This window comes from Microcaecilia unicolor, chromosome 8 (assembly GCF_901765095.1).
Source record: "Microcaecilia unicolor chromosome 8, aMicUni1.1, whole genome shotgun sequence".
Taxonomy (NCBI): domain Eukaryota; kingdom Metazoa; phylum Chordata; class Amphibia; order Gymnophiona; family Siphonopidae; genus Microcaecilia; species Microcaecilia unicolor.
In genome coordinates this window covers 29,264,597-29,281,504 of record NC_044038.1, presented here as the reverse complement: position 1 = coordinate 29,281,504, position 16,908 = coordinate 29,264,597, and the positions used below count along the sequence as shown (strand labels likewise).

General features: G+C 41.2%; 1 protein-coding gene across 1 annotated transcript in view; it reads left to right on the top strand.

Moving 5' to 3' along the window:
* IQCK (IQ motif containing K) overlaps positions 1 to 16,908 on the top strand; it is a 96,770-nt gene that overhangs the window by 56,937 nt on the left and 22,925 nt on the right. Inside the window, exon 7 of the mRNA XM_030210956.1 lies at positions 2,733 to 2,817. Coding sequence (XP_030066816.1) covers positions 2,733 to 2,817 — 85 coding nt within the window. The remainder of the gene's footprint in view (positions 1 to 2,732; positions 2,818 to 16,908) is intronic.

The following is a 16,908-nucleotide window of genomic DNA, read 5'->3' as shown; positions in this document are numbered from 1 at the left end:
CTGTCTTGAGTAAGATTGGATTCTACAAGAGATTCAGCATTTTTTTAACAAGCTCCAGCAATCTGGAATTCCTTGCCTCATTACCTACATCTAGAGTCTAGCTTAGCTATTTTTAAAAAGAATCTTAAAACATTTTTTTCTCATTAACTTTCTCAGGCCATTAGCACAGTCATAGACCTATACAGGAGTTATCTCTATCTTATTCTCCCTGTTGATGTGGGTATTTGTGTTACTCCCCTACTAGTTGTGAATTTAATGTTTATTATATGTTTTTAATTTTTTGAGCTGAAGTTATTATAAACTGCTCTGTTCGTTTTCAGAAGGGTGGTATATCAAGTAGAATGAATGAATAAATAAATAAATAAATCTTACAAGTAATTTTCAGTTTCCAGCTTTTTGATTTCCCTGAGGTACAGAAATGCCCAGATAGATTTATTAGCAGATGGCTTAATGCAAATACCAATGTCTGGTCTCTTTTTTTCAGCGGTTTACAACCGTTTTCGTTTTGGAACTCATTTGAAAATCTGTAACAAAATCACAGAACTCATTACTGAAATAAATTAATTTTGCTTTCTCAGTTTTTGCCATATTGCGAAAGCATGATACCACAGAAAATAAACCAGAGCCCTATAGTGAATGATATTGTTCATTGGAGGTCTTTTCCATTTATAAAATAATCATATCTAATAGGAATTATTTTTATATTTGTATTTATGTTTACTCAAATTGATTAACCATCTTTCAATTCACAATGGGCAGTGTACAATTTAATAAAGGAGTCCTTTTACTAAAGTGTGCTAACAGATTTAGCGTGTGCTAAATAAGACACCCATAGGAATATAATAAGCGTGTGCTAAATCCATTAGCACAACTTGGTAAAAGGATCCCAAAGTAACAATATGAAAATACACAACATCAAATACTACTACTACTTATCATTTCACACACAAACATATTATATTGGGGACGATGGACCAAACATCTAAACTGGAGAGACTAAGTGGAATTCATACACTAAAGTATATTAAAATTGACTATTAATCTGTGTTAACAGCTAATTTTAACACAGTTGTCAGAGGGTTTAACCCATTTTACTTCAAATTTGTATTTTCACCCTACATTTCTAAACCAGTTTTGGAACACTGAGCAAAAATATAACATAACTTAACATCTTAACTTATATCCCCTCCCACCTTTCAGTTCTAAGCGGGTCACAAAAACAAAGAAACCAGAACAATCCTCTGGGAATAACATAACATAATAATTAACATAACAAAAGAAAAATTACAGATCAGTCCCGCAATATAAATTTCTTAAACAAAAAAGTCTTGACCTTCATTCTAAATAAAAGATAGGGTTGAGAAGGTGAAAACATTCTGACAAAATCCTTCCAGATTTTAGCAGCTTGGAATGCTACAGATTTCTCAAAAAGCACTAATCACTTTTTACCCCTAGATGAAGGAAAGGTGAAAAAAATTAGCATTACTTAGGGGCTCATTTTCAAAAGAGAAGAATATCTAAAAAGTGGTATAAAGCAGCATTTGGATGTTTTTCTCACCAAAGCATCCAAATTTGTATTTTCGCAACCCATTTTCCAGACGTTTTTCTATGCAGTTCGTCTGCGGTGCATCCAAATCTCAAGGGAATATGTTGGAGGTGTGTTAAGGGCAGGATTTGGGTGTTCCTAAGACCTGGACATTTTTCAGCCATAATGGAAATATCCAGGACAAAAATTTGTGTGCACATCTTTAGGTGTGAGGATCCACGCTAAATTTACATGCGGATCTGAAAAGGGGGCATGGCCATGGGAGGGGCTTGGGCGGCTCAGGGGCGGTCCTGGAATTTATATGCAGTTTTATAGAATAAAGGAGATCTGCATGTAATTTAGGCACAAGAATTTACACCAGGTTTTACTTGGTGGAAATCCTCAGGGACGGATTCTGGTGCCTAACACTATTCTAGAAATTGTACCATTGAGCACTAATTTTCATCAGCACCCAAATTTGGGCACCGTTTATAGAACTGAGTCCTTAGGAGGTAAATGTAAAATGCCTCTTATAAAATTCCTCCCTCTCATGTAATGTATGCGCCATGTCAAGTAGGTGAATACTTTTATATGATCAGGGTGTAGGCATGTTCAAGAGCGTAGTTTGGGCTGAGTGTGAACAGAGTATACATAAATTGTATGCATTATTTATTAAAAAAAACAATTTCCACGTGTGTGTGCATAAACGTATACATTTTTACTTGCTCCTAAGTAGGTGTGAATGTATATTGGTTCATTTTACCCTATAGGTTGTATCACTGGCTCTAATTGATTAGTTACGTTCATATTACAAAATGACTTTAGGTTTTATTGATGACACACTACAAAAATTTGAAATGTTTTACCATAAATTAAGGCCTCGCAAATCTCGAAATGTATGAGGTGACATAACTTTTAATACAATAAAGCATAACTCACATCCAAAAGATAGTTAAATTAATAAACATTAAACTTCAGTATTTGCTTGCCTTTAATTTCATGTCTTCAGTTATAATCTGTACCAACCATTTTTATAGTTAGAAATTTTTGTTTAACTTCATAAAGTATGGAAATTGAGCATATGCTGTTGGCTTGCAATTAAAATTGTCATTTGTATCAATAAAGGAACTAGGGCAGTATTGTATGTAAGTGGTTGAAATTAGACCTCTCAGTCCTGGCTTTGTTAGCTTAATCATTGTCTGTTCAGTCCTAGACCACCAATTCCGCTGTCTCTGGTAATAACGGAAGAAGAGGCTGCCTTAATTATTCAGTCATTTTGGAGAGGTTATCGGGTAAGAGTCATTCCTGGTTAGCACTTTATTTAATGCTGATTGCCTGGGATCATGGATTCCTTTCCATTATCCATTTATCTGCACTGCTGTAAAAAAAAATATGGAGACATTTGAAACGCCCTGGCAGTGGGTATTTGACCACAAAAGGGACAATTTTCAGGGACCGAGTACTCAACTTACAGGGATAATTTACCATACAAGTCACTGATTTGCAATACTTTCAAAAATTGTCCTTTGTGTTGTTGCAATTGGGAGCATTGCACATTCCTGGCTGCATCAAAGCAAAGATAGTGGACCCATCATCAGGTCTGCTATCTTTCAGAGGGTTTGAAGGTGTCAGGAACAACCTTCTCAAAACTCCCAATTCAGCACAAAGTCCTCCTCCTATCAATCCAGTCTATAACCCTCCAGTCCAGTCCAGTGCCCAACCCAATTTCCCATCACCAGTTCTTTTCTCTGTTTTTTGCCCCCCTCTAGCACCTATTGGGGGTATCTGTGGTGGCTAGTGGGAAGGCAGAACTGATCCCCAGTTGCTCAATCTTCATTGGCACTCAGGTTGAAAATGGCCTCAAAATCCGTATAATGGTTGTCTGATGGTACTTCTAGGGATCAAGTTGTCACCCTCTACCCTCAAAACCTGATTCACTGAAAACACAATTCTAGACTTGGCAGCAAGCCTACATTTCACCCCCAGGCCATGATCCACTGAACACATTTTGCCCTGAGCCAGTGCTGCCCTCTTACCCATCCCCAGATTGAAGAAAGATCTTTTGATGGCCCTCACCCTCAAGTAGATCCTGCCCTCTAGAAACTTAAGTCATGATTTCAGGCAGGAGAAACACAGTCTCCCTTCTGCTAGCATTGCTGAGCTACACAGAATGGTGCCAGGTAGTGGCCAAATGGATGGCACATTTAAACAGTGCCATTTTCCTTAACCTAGCAATCCAGAAGAAGGGAGATCAGATCTCTTATGCCAGCATAAACAAAATACTTCAGGAATCATAAGTTGAGTTTACTGACAGATGAGAGGAAGGGAGCAGTCCTAAAGGATGTTTGCTTTCACTAATTCCAATCCACTTTGATACCCATAGTTCCCACTTCCTATACAGTCTAGTCCTATATCTATGCGTATGCCTACTTGTAAAATATGTGCTCTATAAGATAATGCATGTATTTACATTCCATGTAGAATCTCAAATAGTAGCAACAGTGGAGGAGTGGCCTAGTGGTTAGGGTGGTGGACTTTGGTCCTGGGGAACTGAGGAACTGAGTTCGATTCCGACTTCAGGCACAGGCAGCTCCTTGTGACTCTGGGCAAGTCACTTCTTTGCCCCATGTAAGCCGCATTGAGCCTGCCATGAGTGGGAAAGTGCGGGGTACAAATGTAACAAAACAATATATTTGATATACTGCCTTTCTGTGGTACAACCAAAGTGGTACTTTCTCTGTCCCTGGTGGGCTCACAATCTAAATTTTTTTTTAACCTGGGGCAATGGAGGGTTCAGAGATTTGCCCAGGGTCACAAGGAGCTGCAGTGGGAGTTGAACCCAGTTTCTCTGATTGCCAGTCCACTGCTTTTTTCATTAGGCTACTCCTCTACTTGTTAGCCCAAGGCCCATAGGAATAAAGTGGGTCCTGCGGCAGATCATTCTTGCTGACATTTAGTGATTCATACCCTACATTGTTTATCTAATAAACGGTGTTTAAAGCTGGATACCTGATGTAATTCTGAAATGTTTATACATGAGAAACATTATGGAACTTTTTATTTTATTTCATCTTTTTACTAAAAAATCATTCTTAGAAGTAGAAAGTCATGTTCTGATTTGCATTATTTGACTTGAACAGGAATGCTAAATAACTAAACAAATGCATTTCATTTGTGGGTTATAATAAACACCTATAACATGGCCCCCCTAACCTTCTTATTAGAGAATGCAAACTAGGGGCTTGATTTCCCAAGGGATCTCTACTGTTCTGTGCCTGTTCTTTCTGAAGTGCAGTCAAAAATCCAGCCATACTAAAATATGTCACACTTTCTCAGTGAGCTAACACGTACAGAAGCATTTGCTAGAGAGAATATGATTAATATAATATGAAAAGATTCTTCTGGTATTTTATGATTTTTTTTTTAAGCAGTATCATTCTCAGTTTTCTTCCTCTTAGCCTTGCTGACACCATTGTTCATAGTGACATTAATTATTTTGACAGTATCCCCGCAGGCACCTTTTCTATTCAGTTATCACAAAGGCAATCATTTTCCGATAACTTGGGGCGTTGATTTACCACCACTAGGTGGGGTAGATTCTTTGAGCCCGGGACAAAGGTCGGGAAGGACATTGTCTTTGCTTGGTGCATTAAGACTTCCAGGCTTACTATTTGTTATTCTAGTCTCATCTGTGCCAGTCAGAGTAAGCAGTGAGCTTGACAGATTAAGCACTAGCACACACATTTGCCAGCCTAGCTCTGTACAAGATGCTGTTTATAATTCTGACATCTTGCAAGCTTCTTTACAGGCTTTCTATTCAGTTCTTAAGAACTAGAGAAAGCCCTGCTCGAGACAAGCCATGATTTGTTAAGCAATTACAGAAAAGTATTTTATTGCCCATATTTTTCAGATGAATCCTTTCAGTGGGATGGGTCATTTATTAGGTGCGATGTGCTTGAAGTATCATACTCGTTAGAATGCAGTAAATTGTGGTACAGCTGTGGTATTACAGTTTGCATTTATTCAGAGGACTGTTTTCAAAGCCAATTTCATAAGAATTCCACATGTAAATTGGCTGTCTCAAAATTGTCCTATTAGCCAAGTTAAGAGGATGCATTTCCGGGTGTGGGTTTTGGTCGATGGAGAAAATTGATGTATATAGTTGCATTTTCAACTCTATAGACATTATTTTCCATGATACAAAACAGTTGCACAAAACAGTCTTTAAATATTGGTCCCCTTCCTCCCCCCATACCTAAATAGGCTCTTGATCAATCCCTTACTCCTCAGTTCCACGTCTGACCACCTTTTTGTGTTCGCCCTCCCTCGGTTCTGCATCTGTCGTCCACACAAGAGTCTGCCTTTAGCTACCTTGGCCCCAAACTTTGGAATTCCCTCCCTTCCTTTCTCAGATTGCCTGTGACTCTGCAGGCTTTCAAAGACCTGCTTAGGACCTTCCTGTTCACCTCAGTTTTTGATTCTTCATCCCATTCTCTCTCCCCTACTCCCCCTGTCTCCTTGCCTCCCTCTTCCCCCTCTATCCTCCCTTTGTCCTGATATTCCTATTTATTTCTTCCCCCCCCCCCCCCCCCCCGACATCAGCTGCTTTTGAATTTTTCTGTTGTAAACAAGGTAAGGGAGCTGTGCACCTGGGGGCAATTTCTGAAGTCCACTGCAGTGCCCCCTAGGGTGCCCGGTTGGTGTCTTGGCATGTAAGGGGGACCAGTGCATTACGAATGCTGGCTCCTCCCACGACCAAAGGGCTTGGATTTGGTCGTTTCTGAGATGGGCGTCCTCGGTTTCCATTATCACCGAAAATCGGGGATGACCATCTCTAAGGTCGACCTAAATTTCATGATTTGGGCGTCCCCGACCGTATTATCGAAACGAAAGATGGATGCCCTATTTTGTTTCAATAATACGGGTTTCCCCGTCCCTTCGCCGGGACGTCCTGCGAGGACGTCCTCAGGAAAACTTGCCCGTGTAACTTTGAAAGTCTAAGTCCTTTGAAAATACAGCTCACTGTTGTCCCACAAGTTTTTAACTTTTCATGGGTATCCAGATAATTTATTTGTGGGTTTTATTTTGGGGTAGAAAGTGATCTTGTATTTTGCTTCCTACAGTATTTATTTTTATTTCTCCTGTGCTGTACTGCTTGCAGAGACTGTGATTTCTCAATGTTTCCTTTTCTAATTTTGGTCCTTTATTCTGTAATTGGCGAGCGTTGTTCTGTGAGTGACCAAGGTGAAAGATTCTGCTGGCATGTAATTTGTGCGTGGATCCATATTTGTGTGTTCAGAATTGCTTGCTACAGGATCTTGGATCCAAGATGGCCGCTTGAACCGATCGTCTGTCCACACGTTTTCCTACCTTCTCGTGATGCCTAAACGAAGAGGGAAGGCGGCGGCAGCTGCTCCCCCGAACCGACCTCTCTCCTCGCAGACTGGCCCCATGGACTTGTTCGTGCGGACACCGACGGTGCCGACGGGATCAGTGGGTGGCAGATTGGCGGCGTCTGCGATGAATGGAGGGCTTCAGACACCGCCCCTGCTGGAGGTTACCCTCAGCCCCGATCAACGGGCTCCTCCCCCGCAACCCCAGTGTGTTTCCTCTCCAGAGATGACGTCGACCCCGAAACAGCCAGGAATTGGCATCTCGGAGCTAGCGGGAGCTGGAGAAATCAGTCTGGAGAGAGAAGGAATTGAGGGAGATAAAAGCCCTCAATTGAACCGGGAGAATACAACTTTTACTGCGGGAGGAACGAAGGAGAAGACTATGGACTCAGAAGTGAAGAAGTTACAAACCGGAGGATTACAAATGCAAGGTACCTTATCCTTTTTAGAAGAGAGACCAGCAGAGATATCCCTGGAAAGTCTTTGGGTATTAATTGCTAATTTGGGTAAAGCTATATGCCCTCAAATTCAAGGTCTTGAGTCCCGGGTAAGGAAAATTGAAGAGAAAGCTGAGGGTTTGGAATTGGAAAAAGAAGAAATGCTGGCTAAGATAAATTCAGTGACTGAAAACTCAGAGAAATCGCGAGATTTGCAAAACAATATTGTAAAAGATGTTTCTAATTTGAGAAGAAAAATTGAAAACCTGGAAAATGCTCAAAGATCTAAAAATCTGAGGTTTTTGAATTTCCCTAGGGTAGTTACTACTACTCCTAGAGAAATGATAAATAGATATTTGAAAGAAAATCTGGGTTTCACAGAGGACATTTTACCTCCAATGACTCAAGTATACTACTTACCTAATAAAAATTTTGAAGAACCTGAACAACAGATGGATCAGTCACTGGATGTTTCCGCAATTTTAGAAACACCAACAGCAGTTTTAATAAGTTCCGCAACTTTATTAGTTACTTTGGCTTTAGCCATGGATAAAACTTTAATTATGAAAAAATTCTTTAAAAGTAGAGAGAAAGATTCCTAGGACTCAAGGTCCGTATATTTCCGGATGTATATAAAGATACCCAAAAGAGGCGTAAACAATTTCTTCTGTTAAAACCAGGGGTGCTTCAACTGGGAGCTACTTTTATGTTACGATTTCCTTGTAAATGCATAATTTGTCATCAATCGGTTAAATATGTTTTTTATGAATCTGTTCAATTATCTGAATTCATAGCCGCCAGAAGTTCTATGAGGTTAAGCTCTTAAATGAAAAAGGACACCGTCATAGATCGGTTCTTATTTTTTCCTTTTATTTAATTTAGTTGTAATCCCTCTTAGTAGTAAATCTTGGATCAGATATTGTGGACTGGAGTGTACTTAGTCATAAAGTTAAATATTGGAATGAGATTTCTTTGTAAAATTGATGAAGGTACCTTTTCTGTTTCAAATGTATTATTTGTTAAAAAAATTTTGAAACTAATAAATAATTAAATTAAAAAAAAAAAAAAAAAAAAAGAATTGCTTGCTACATAGGCTCTGAGAAGCTTCTTTGCAGGATTTAGTGTTAACTTCACAAAGTAATTTGGCAGACAGTCCTTTATTTGTCTGCTCCTTCATAAGGAGAAGGGGGTAGAAGGAACACTGTTAGGAACTCTAGGGACTTGAACTGGTTCATGTCAGCTTCAGAAAGGAGAGAAAGCAGTAGAACCATAGGAAGGGACAAGAAGATTTATTTTATTAATACAGCTTAATAAGGCATTTTGTATTTATTATAAAGTACAGTTGAGGGATATGTGCCACTGCAGTAATTATTTTCCAGGATACTGTGATGTGTGTTGAGAGGTTGACCAGACTCAGGTGTACTATAATGGTAAGCAGGGGCGTATCTGCGTGGGGCCACAGGGGCCTGGGCCCCCGCAGATTTCGCCCTGGACCCCCCTACTGCCGCCATGGGTACCTTTGCTGGCGGGGGACCCCAACCCCCACCAGCCGAGGTCCGCTTCCTCCTGCCGCTGCGAGGTTTTTAAAGTTCTTCATCAGGATTCGTCCTCCGTCACTCTGTGCTGCTGTTTAAAGAAGCTGCTAGCTGAATGCAGTTTCGGACTGAGTCTGACGTCGCTGCTGCACGTTGTACATGAGTCTGATGTCCTGCACGTACAACGTGCAGCAGCGACGTCAGACTCAGTCCGAAACTGCATTAAGCTAGCAGCTTCTTTGAACAGCAGCACAGAGTGACGGAGGACGAATCCCGATGAAGAACTTAAAAAACCTCGCAGCGGCAGGAGGAAGCGGACCTCGGCTGGTGGGGGTTGGGGTCCCCCACCAGCAAAGGTACCCACGGCGGCAGGGGGGGGGTCGGAAATGGCGGTGGCGACGGCGGCAGGGGGGGGGGGTCGGAAATGGCGGTGGCGGGGGGGGGGCTATAATGTGCCCCCTCACTCTGGCTTCGGCCCCCGCTACCGCCGACTTTCAGATACGCCCCTGATGGTAAGTTATGGGATAATGCAACTTAATTTAAAAATGTAAGTGTTTTCAAAGTTTCCATAAGTGTGCATGTGGTTTATGTTGATCCGTTATCAAATGCACTCTAAGGCAATATTTAGGAGTATACCAAGCACTACTCGCACCTAGTGCCCCCATGTTAACTCTGGGCCTCCCCTCCCAAAAATGTCAGGTTTGGCTTCGCCTTTGCCCTGTAACCCAGTTACATACTGAGTTTTGTGCTAACCGCTTTGGGGCTGTGGAAAAGGTACTGCATCATCCACATTCTCTTCATAAGGCTTGTGAAAGGGATATAGTAAGTGTCCTGAATAATGGCAAGGTTGTAGTTCTCAAAGCGGCATCTTTTCCTCAGCCCCCAAAGCAGTTAACACAAAACTTGGCGTGGAGACAGGACATGTTACAACAGGCACTATAAAAGGAATAAATGAAAACAATAACAGATCCGATTCACTATCCAATTGTGTTGCACAACAAAAACACCACTGTGAATCTGAGATAGGCACACTGGTTCACGAGTACATTATGAGGGGCATTTTCGAAAGATAACGTCTAAGCCTGAATTTGGACGTTTTACAAAGACGTCCAAATTCCAAGGCGAGGAGAAGGTCATTTTTGAAAAAGATGGACGTCCATCTTTTGTGTTAGAAAATACCATGGATGTCCTTGGATTTTTTGCGATTTGGACGTCTTTGATTTTCGGCCATTTTCAAAACAAAGACATCCAAGTCTAAAATGTCCAAAGTCAAGCCATTTGGACGTGAGAGGAGCCAGCATTTTTAGTAGACTGGTCCCCCTGACATGTCAGGACAGCAGTCGGGCACCCTAGGGGGCACTGCATTGAACTTCATAAAATGCTCCCAGGTACACAGCTCCCTTACCTTGTGTGCTGAACTCCCCAACCCCACCCCCCCCATAAAAAACCCACTACCCCCAATTGTACACCACTACCATAGCCCTTACGGGTGAAGGGGGCACCTACATGTGGGTACAGTGGGTTTTGGAGGACTCACAGTTTCCTGAACAAGTGTAACAGGTAGTGGGGGGGGGGGGGGGGGGGGATGGGCCTGGGTCCACCTGTCTGAAGTATACTAAAATACTCCAGGGACCGGCATACTGCTGTCATGGACCTGAATATGACATCTGAGGCTGACAAATAATGTTCTTCACCACACTTTTTGGGTGTGGGAGGAGGTTAGTCACCACTGGGGGAGTAAGGGGGGGCCATCCCTGATTCCCTCCAGTGGTCATCTGGTCATTTGGGGCACCTTTTTGTGCCTTAGTAACAAAAACAAGTCTAGCTCAAAACGTCCAAGTTTTAGTTCTGGACATTTTTGCTTTTGTTCCATTATGGCTGAAAGACGTCCAAGTCTTAGGAACGCCCAAGTCCCACCTTGAACACGCCTCCAATACGCCCCCTTGAAATTGGATGTATGTCCAACGGACTTCCGAGAAAGACCTCCAAAATGCGGTTTCGATGATACCGATTTGGACGTTTCTGTGACATGGACATCCAAGTGCCAATTTTTGTCACTTTTTGGACGTCCATCTCATTCAAAAATGAGCCTGAATGTGTTATAATGTACTAATGTACCAGTTTGCCTATCTTAGATTCACACTGGTATTTTTGTCGTGCAACTATAAAAGGAATGCCTGAAGAGCTGCTCTATAAAAGAATGAGTTTGATTGGTTTGAAATATTAAACACAGCTTTTTCAAGATTTGTTTTGCATAATTTTATATGAACAACTTTGAGAACATTAATAACACGATAGAAAGGACTCCAGAATTACAAATATCTAGCCTACGTTAAGTCTTGGCTGCACTGATGGTTTGATTTCTGATATGAGAGTCCCTCTTTACACATAATATTTTGTATAGTGTATTTAGCCAATTAACAGGGTTGTTCATTGGTGATATTTTATAAAGGAAACATAGGTGCTTTTACAAAATGAGCTCTCCAGTAACCCCCACTGTCACACAAATTTACCCCTGCTCTGAAGAAGATTTAAATGTGTGCTTGTACTCTGGGTGTGTTGTCACATATGTTATAAAATACGTCAGTGCACCACAACTCTGCCTGTGCCCTGCCCAAACTACACCTCTAGCAACATCTACACACAGACCACAAATCTTGCAGTGTGCCTACTTTTTACGAGTCTATAATCACATTTCATTTTATAAGAGCCTATTTCTGTGTGTAAAGCATGCTTTCCGAGAGAAGAACCTTATAAAATTACCCCCTTAGTGCAGAATTCTGTAAATAGTGCTGACAGATGCCAAAAAATTCCGCATTGAGCACCTATTCTATAAATGGTGCCCAACTTTTATAGAATACTGGAATGGTGTGAAGGTTTTTGCCTATCTCTGGGCGTTGGATTTATGCCTGATACAAACAAGTGTAGGTCCGGTGCCCAAAGTTAGGTGCAGATCAGCACTATTCTATAACTTGGCGCCTAACCTTTGGGAACACCCACGACTCGTCTATGCCCCACCCATGGCCATGTCCCCTTTTGGGTTGTGAATGGGAAAAGTTAGGCACCAAGTTATAGAATAGTGCATGGAGCAAATCCACGTGCAACAATCAAGCACCAATTAAGTAGCCAGTTGGTGCCCATTTCCTTTTTAAGTTGCGTATGGATCTCAGATCCGCATGGAAATTCCAGTGCCCAGCTTTGGACAACCTATATAGAATCTGGGGGCTAATGCATAAACACAAATGTTAGGCTTTATTACAAGAAATTTTTTATTGCTTTTTTTGTTGACATCGTGAGTAGTATACTATGCCATACTTGTCGTTTGAATATTTTTACTGTTGTAATTATCTATTGCTTATGTTTGACTTATTCTTGCTGTACACTGCCTTGAGAGAATTCCTTCAAAAAGGCGGTAAATAAATCCTAATAAATAAATGAAGGAAACCTTCCACTTCTATTTCAAATCAGTATTCAAGTGCTGACTCATTACTCATGTTTCCGAAGTGACACTCGGCTCCTGTGGGGAAGGATGGATCAAATTCTGCTCTTACTACACTGCTGTAAACAGCCAAGGAGCAGCAGCTAGGGGGAGCTGTATCCTACCATAGCATGGGCAATTGAAGTCCATCATCTGATCTTTGCCCTCACACCTCCTTTCCATCCCTTCCTCTAAATGTTCCCAAGTGACATCTGCACTCACAAGTCAAACTTATCAGGGTTAGGAAGAACAAGGCACAGTTTTTTTTTTTTCCAAATAAAGTTCCCAAAATATCCAAATACAGATTATTTACAAGAGCTGAGCCATGTGGCTAGCTATTTTGATTATAGCTCCAAGTTTGTTCTTTCCATCTGTCCTGCCTCATTTGCACTGGGCCAGTTTTCCTATTTTCATAAAATCCAAGGGCTCTGGATAACATCCACCCCACAGGATTAGAGGCTGCTAGAAGAATCCTGAATACTTACCAAGAGTTTTTATTCTATTTTGGAGCCAAAATCTAGCAAGACATCTTACCTCACATTCAGTTCAGCAAGATGTTTTAGCTCAGGGATCTGTAGCTTTTCCAAATAAAAGAGCCATTTTATATTTTTTATTTGACCATAATGTTTTGAGAGCCACAGCCCTGCCATTATTCAGGACACTCACTGCATCCTCTTCTCCCCTTTCCACCCAACCCCATCAGTTATTCTTTCTTTCTCAGTCCTTCCTTTATCCCCACCAGTTACACACACACTCTCTTTCTTGAATGATCAAATCACCAAATATAATATCCATGCTAACTCTTCCTTCCTGCTCCTGGAGACATATCCTCAGTGCAAGATGATACAGCATTACCTGGGAGCAGGTCCTAGCTACTGGATCACTTCCTTCCACACCAAGGTGATGCACCCCTAGCTGATCTTCCTTCTCCAAGACAGTACAGAGTAGAGAATGACACAGAGACAAAGTTTGTCTCTGTCCCCACGGGTTCTGTCTCCAGCCCCACCCCATCCCCGCAGGTTCTGTCTCCAGCCCCACCCCATCCCCGCAGGTTCTGTCTCCGTCCCAGTTCCGTCCCCGTAGGCCCTGTCTCCATCCCTCCCTGTCCCCGCAGGTTCTGTCCTCATCTGCTGTGCAACTGTTGTGTATAAATTACAAATAGAGAACAATAATAACAATGAGCAGCTATAATAACCCTCCTTCCCACCACCACCACCACCCTCTACCCTTCCAACCCCAACAATAGGTGATTTCTACTACACCAAGGAATCCTAATTCACACTGTTAAAATGTCCAGGGGTATAAAATCCAACCCATTCTATATGCCCTAGAGGGGAAAAATATGCCCTGTAAAGCACTGTTATGTTTTTTTAATCTGTGGATAAATAAGAAATCATCAACAATCTCAGGATTCAATCTAGCTCTCCTGTCTTCCACAGTCCTTCCTGGAATAGAAGTTGTCTTCTTAGAAGATGTGCTGGTAGCAGGCTGTACAGGATCTCCCATGCAAATTTTATTTTTTGTTACATTTGTACCCCGCGCTTTCCCACTCATGGCAGGCTCAATGCGGCTTACATGGGGCAATGGAGGGTTAAGTGACTTGCCCAGAGTCACAAGGAGCTGCCTGTGCCTGAAGTGGGATTTGAACTCAGTTCCTCAGGACCAAAGTCCACCACCCTAACCACTAGACCACTCCTCCACTCTTTTTTTGCTAGTTGTGGCCAGTATGTTTGCTTGTTTTTCCCAAAAATCAAAATATCTTTGTAGGCATCACTTAAACATAAATAACAGTCCAGTACATTAACGGGCTTCAAAGTAGAAAATGACAAGGGGACAAAATTTGTCCCCTGTCCCTGTGGGCTCTGTCCCCATCTTGTCCCCGTGGGATTTGTCCCCATCCCCGCGGTTACTGCGGTTTCCCATCCCCGTGTCATTCTGTAGTACAGAGTCTACAAGACTAGAGGTGGGTCCATGTTACTGTTTTCCTGAAGGTTTTCTTTGTAAACCTCTCTCTGCCTCAGATCCTCCCAATCTGCCACTGTAGCCTCCAGAGACGACTCATTCTCTAAGAACCAGGACTCCGTTCCTTTTATCTTGCTGCACCTCACGCCTGGAATAAACTTCCCGAGCCTATACGTCTAGCCCCCTCTTTGGCCGTTTTCAAGTCTAAACTTAAAGCCCACCTCTTTACCACTGCTTTTGACTCCTAACCACTGCTCACCTGTCCTGTCCTGTCCTTTTCCTCATCTCTTTATTCCCTTACCCTTAATTGTTCTGTCTGTCTGCCTGTCTTATCTAGATTGTAAGCTTTTTGAGCAGGGACTGTCTTTTGTGCATGGTGTACAGCACTGTGTATGCCTTGTAGTGCTATAGAAATGATAAGTAGTAGTAACCAGGAGCCCTTCACACCAACTGAGAAGTAATCATACATGTGGTTCTTCATGCAAAAGACTAGATAGCCCCATTCTCACTGTTAGACTGCTTTCTGCATCTTAGTATTGTTGAGTTGGTAGTCATTTAAAGTTGCTAAATGATTAGGGATAGTTAAACTAATATAAAGTCCACTAACTTTATTTGGTATATCTTATAGTCTATTTTATATTTATTTGTCAGAGACCTGCAAATAAAGTGCAGATAGGGAGTAATTCTGTATAAATTGCTTAAAATCGGGTGCTGGGATGAAAGTGCAAATTCTATAACAGCTATTTCACGCACAATTGCCAATATTAGCATAAGTCTGCATTTATGCTCCTAATTTTTGAAGTGAGCACATGTTGGTTCAGTGGCTGACGTAAATGCATGCTCTTAACTGTAGGCAGATAGGCACATAAATGCTAGTATTTTATAACCAGTTTATATGTAATATTCAATAGCAAACAGAACTTTTAAATCTTCAATCAAATAATATATACTCCCCATGAACCTCAGTGATGTTTAATCACCAGCAGTTTTTCAATCTGGCGATATTCACAAACATCAACATCTTCACTGGTTCATTTTAAATAAAATGGCTTTTGAATAACCTTTGCTGAGCTGACGCTAATAAGATCATAGGGAGATGTCCTTGAGACAGCTCATTTCGGAGCGAAACGTGCATGTCGGACGGTTGAACCCCTGGGTCTGATAACTTAAAGAAAGAAGTTAAGTTCAAATATAATTTAAACTATGGGTTTTCTATAGAAATCAAACAAAATAAAACATGGAAAAGAAAATAAGATGATACCTTTTTTATTGGACATAACTTAATACATTTCTTGATTAGCTTTCGAAGGTTGCCCTTCTTCGTCAGATCGGAAATAAGCAAATGTGCTAGCTGACAGTATATATAAGTGAAAACATTCAAGCATTACTATGACAGTCTGACAGGGTGGGAGGATGGGGGTGGGTAGGAGGTATGCATGGGGACATCAAAGCATAGCATTGATATTCTAACAGGATGGGTGTGGATAGGTGAGGGGTGGGGTGATCAACAGAGACATACAGCTTTATGGTTTATAATGGGCTAGGAACCCCAGATCCTTGTTAAGTCCATACCTCCTACCCATCCCCATCCTCCCACCCTGTCAGACTGTCATAGTAATGCTTGAATGTTTTCACTTATATACACTGTCAGCTAGCACATTTGCTTATTTCCGATCTGACGAAGAAGGGCAACCTTCGAAAGCTAATCAAGAAATGTATTAAGTTATGTCCAATAAAAAAAGGTATCATCTTATTTTCTTTTCCATGTTTTATTTTGTTTGATTTCTATAGATTCTACATGGAATGTTGCTATTCCACTAGCAACATTCCATGTAGAAGTCGGCCCTTGTAGATCACCAACGTGGCCGCGCAGGCTTCTGCTTCTGTGAGTCTGACGTCCTGCACGTACGTGCAGGACGTCAGACTCACAGAAACAGAAGCCTGCGCAGCCTTCTACATGGAATGTTGCTAGTGGAATAGCAACATTCCATGTAGAATCTCCAATAGTAGCAACATTCCATGTAGAATCTCCAATAGTAACAACATTCCATGTAGAATCTCCAATGGTATCTATTTTACTGTCATAGTAATGCTTGAATGTTTTCACTTATATACACTGTCAGCTAGCACATTTGCTTATTTCCGATCTGAGGAAGAAGGGCAACCTTCGAAAGCTAATCAAGAAATGTATTAAGTTACGTCCAATAAAAAAGGTATCATCTTATTTTCTTTTCCATGTTTTATTTTGTTTGATTTCTATTGATAACCTTAAGAGTGGACTAACACGGCTACCACACTCCTTAACTATGGGTTTGAACGAATAGAATGAACAAGTTAAGATTATTTAAAATGAACCAGTGAAGATGTTGATGTTTGTGAATATCGCCAGATTGAAAAACTGCTGGTGATTAAACATCACTGAGGTTCATGGGGAGTACATATTATTTGATTAAAGATCTAAAAGTTCTGTTTGCTATTGAATATTACATATAAACTGATTTTGGACTGGATAGTTAAAACTTATATATTTTTGATTATATGTATCCAGCTCTATAAAGTATTACTTTGCCGGAATAGT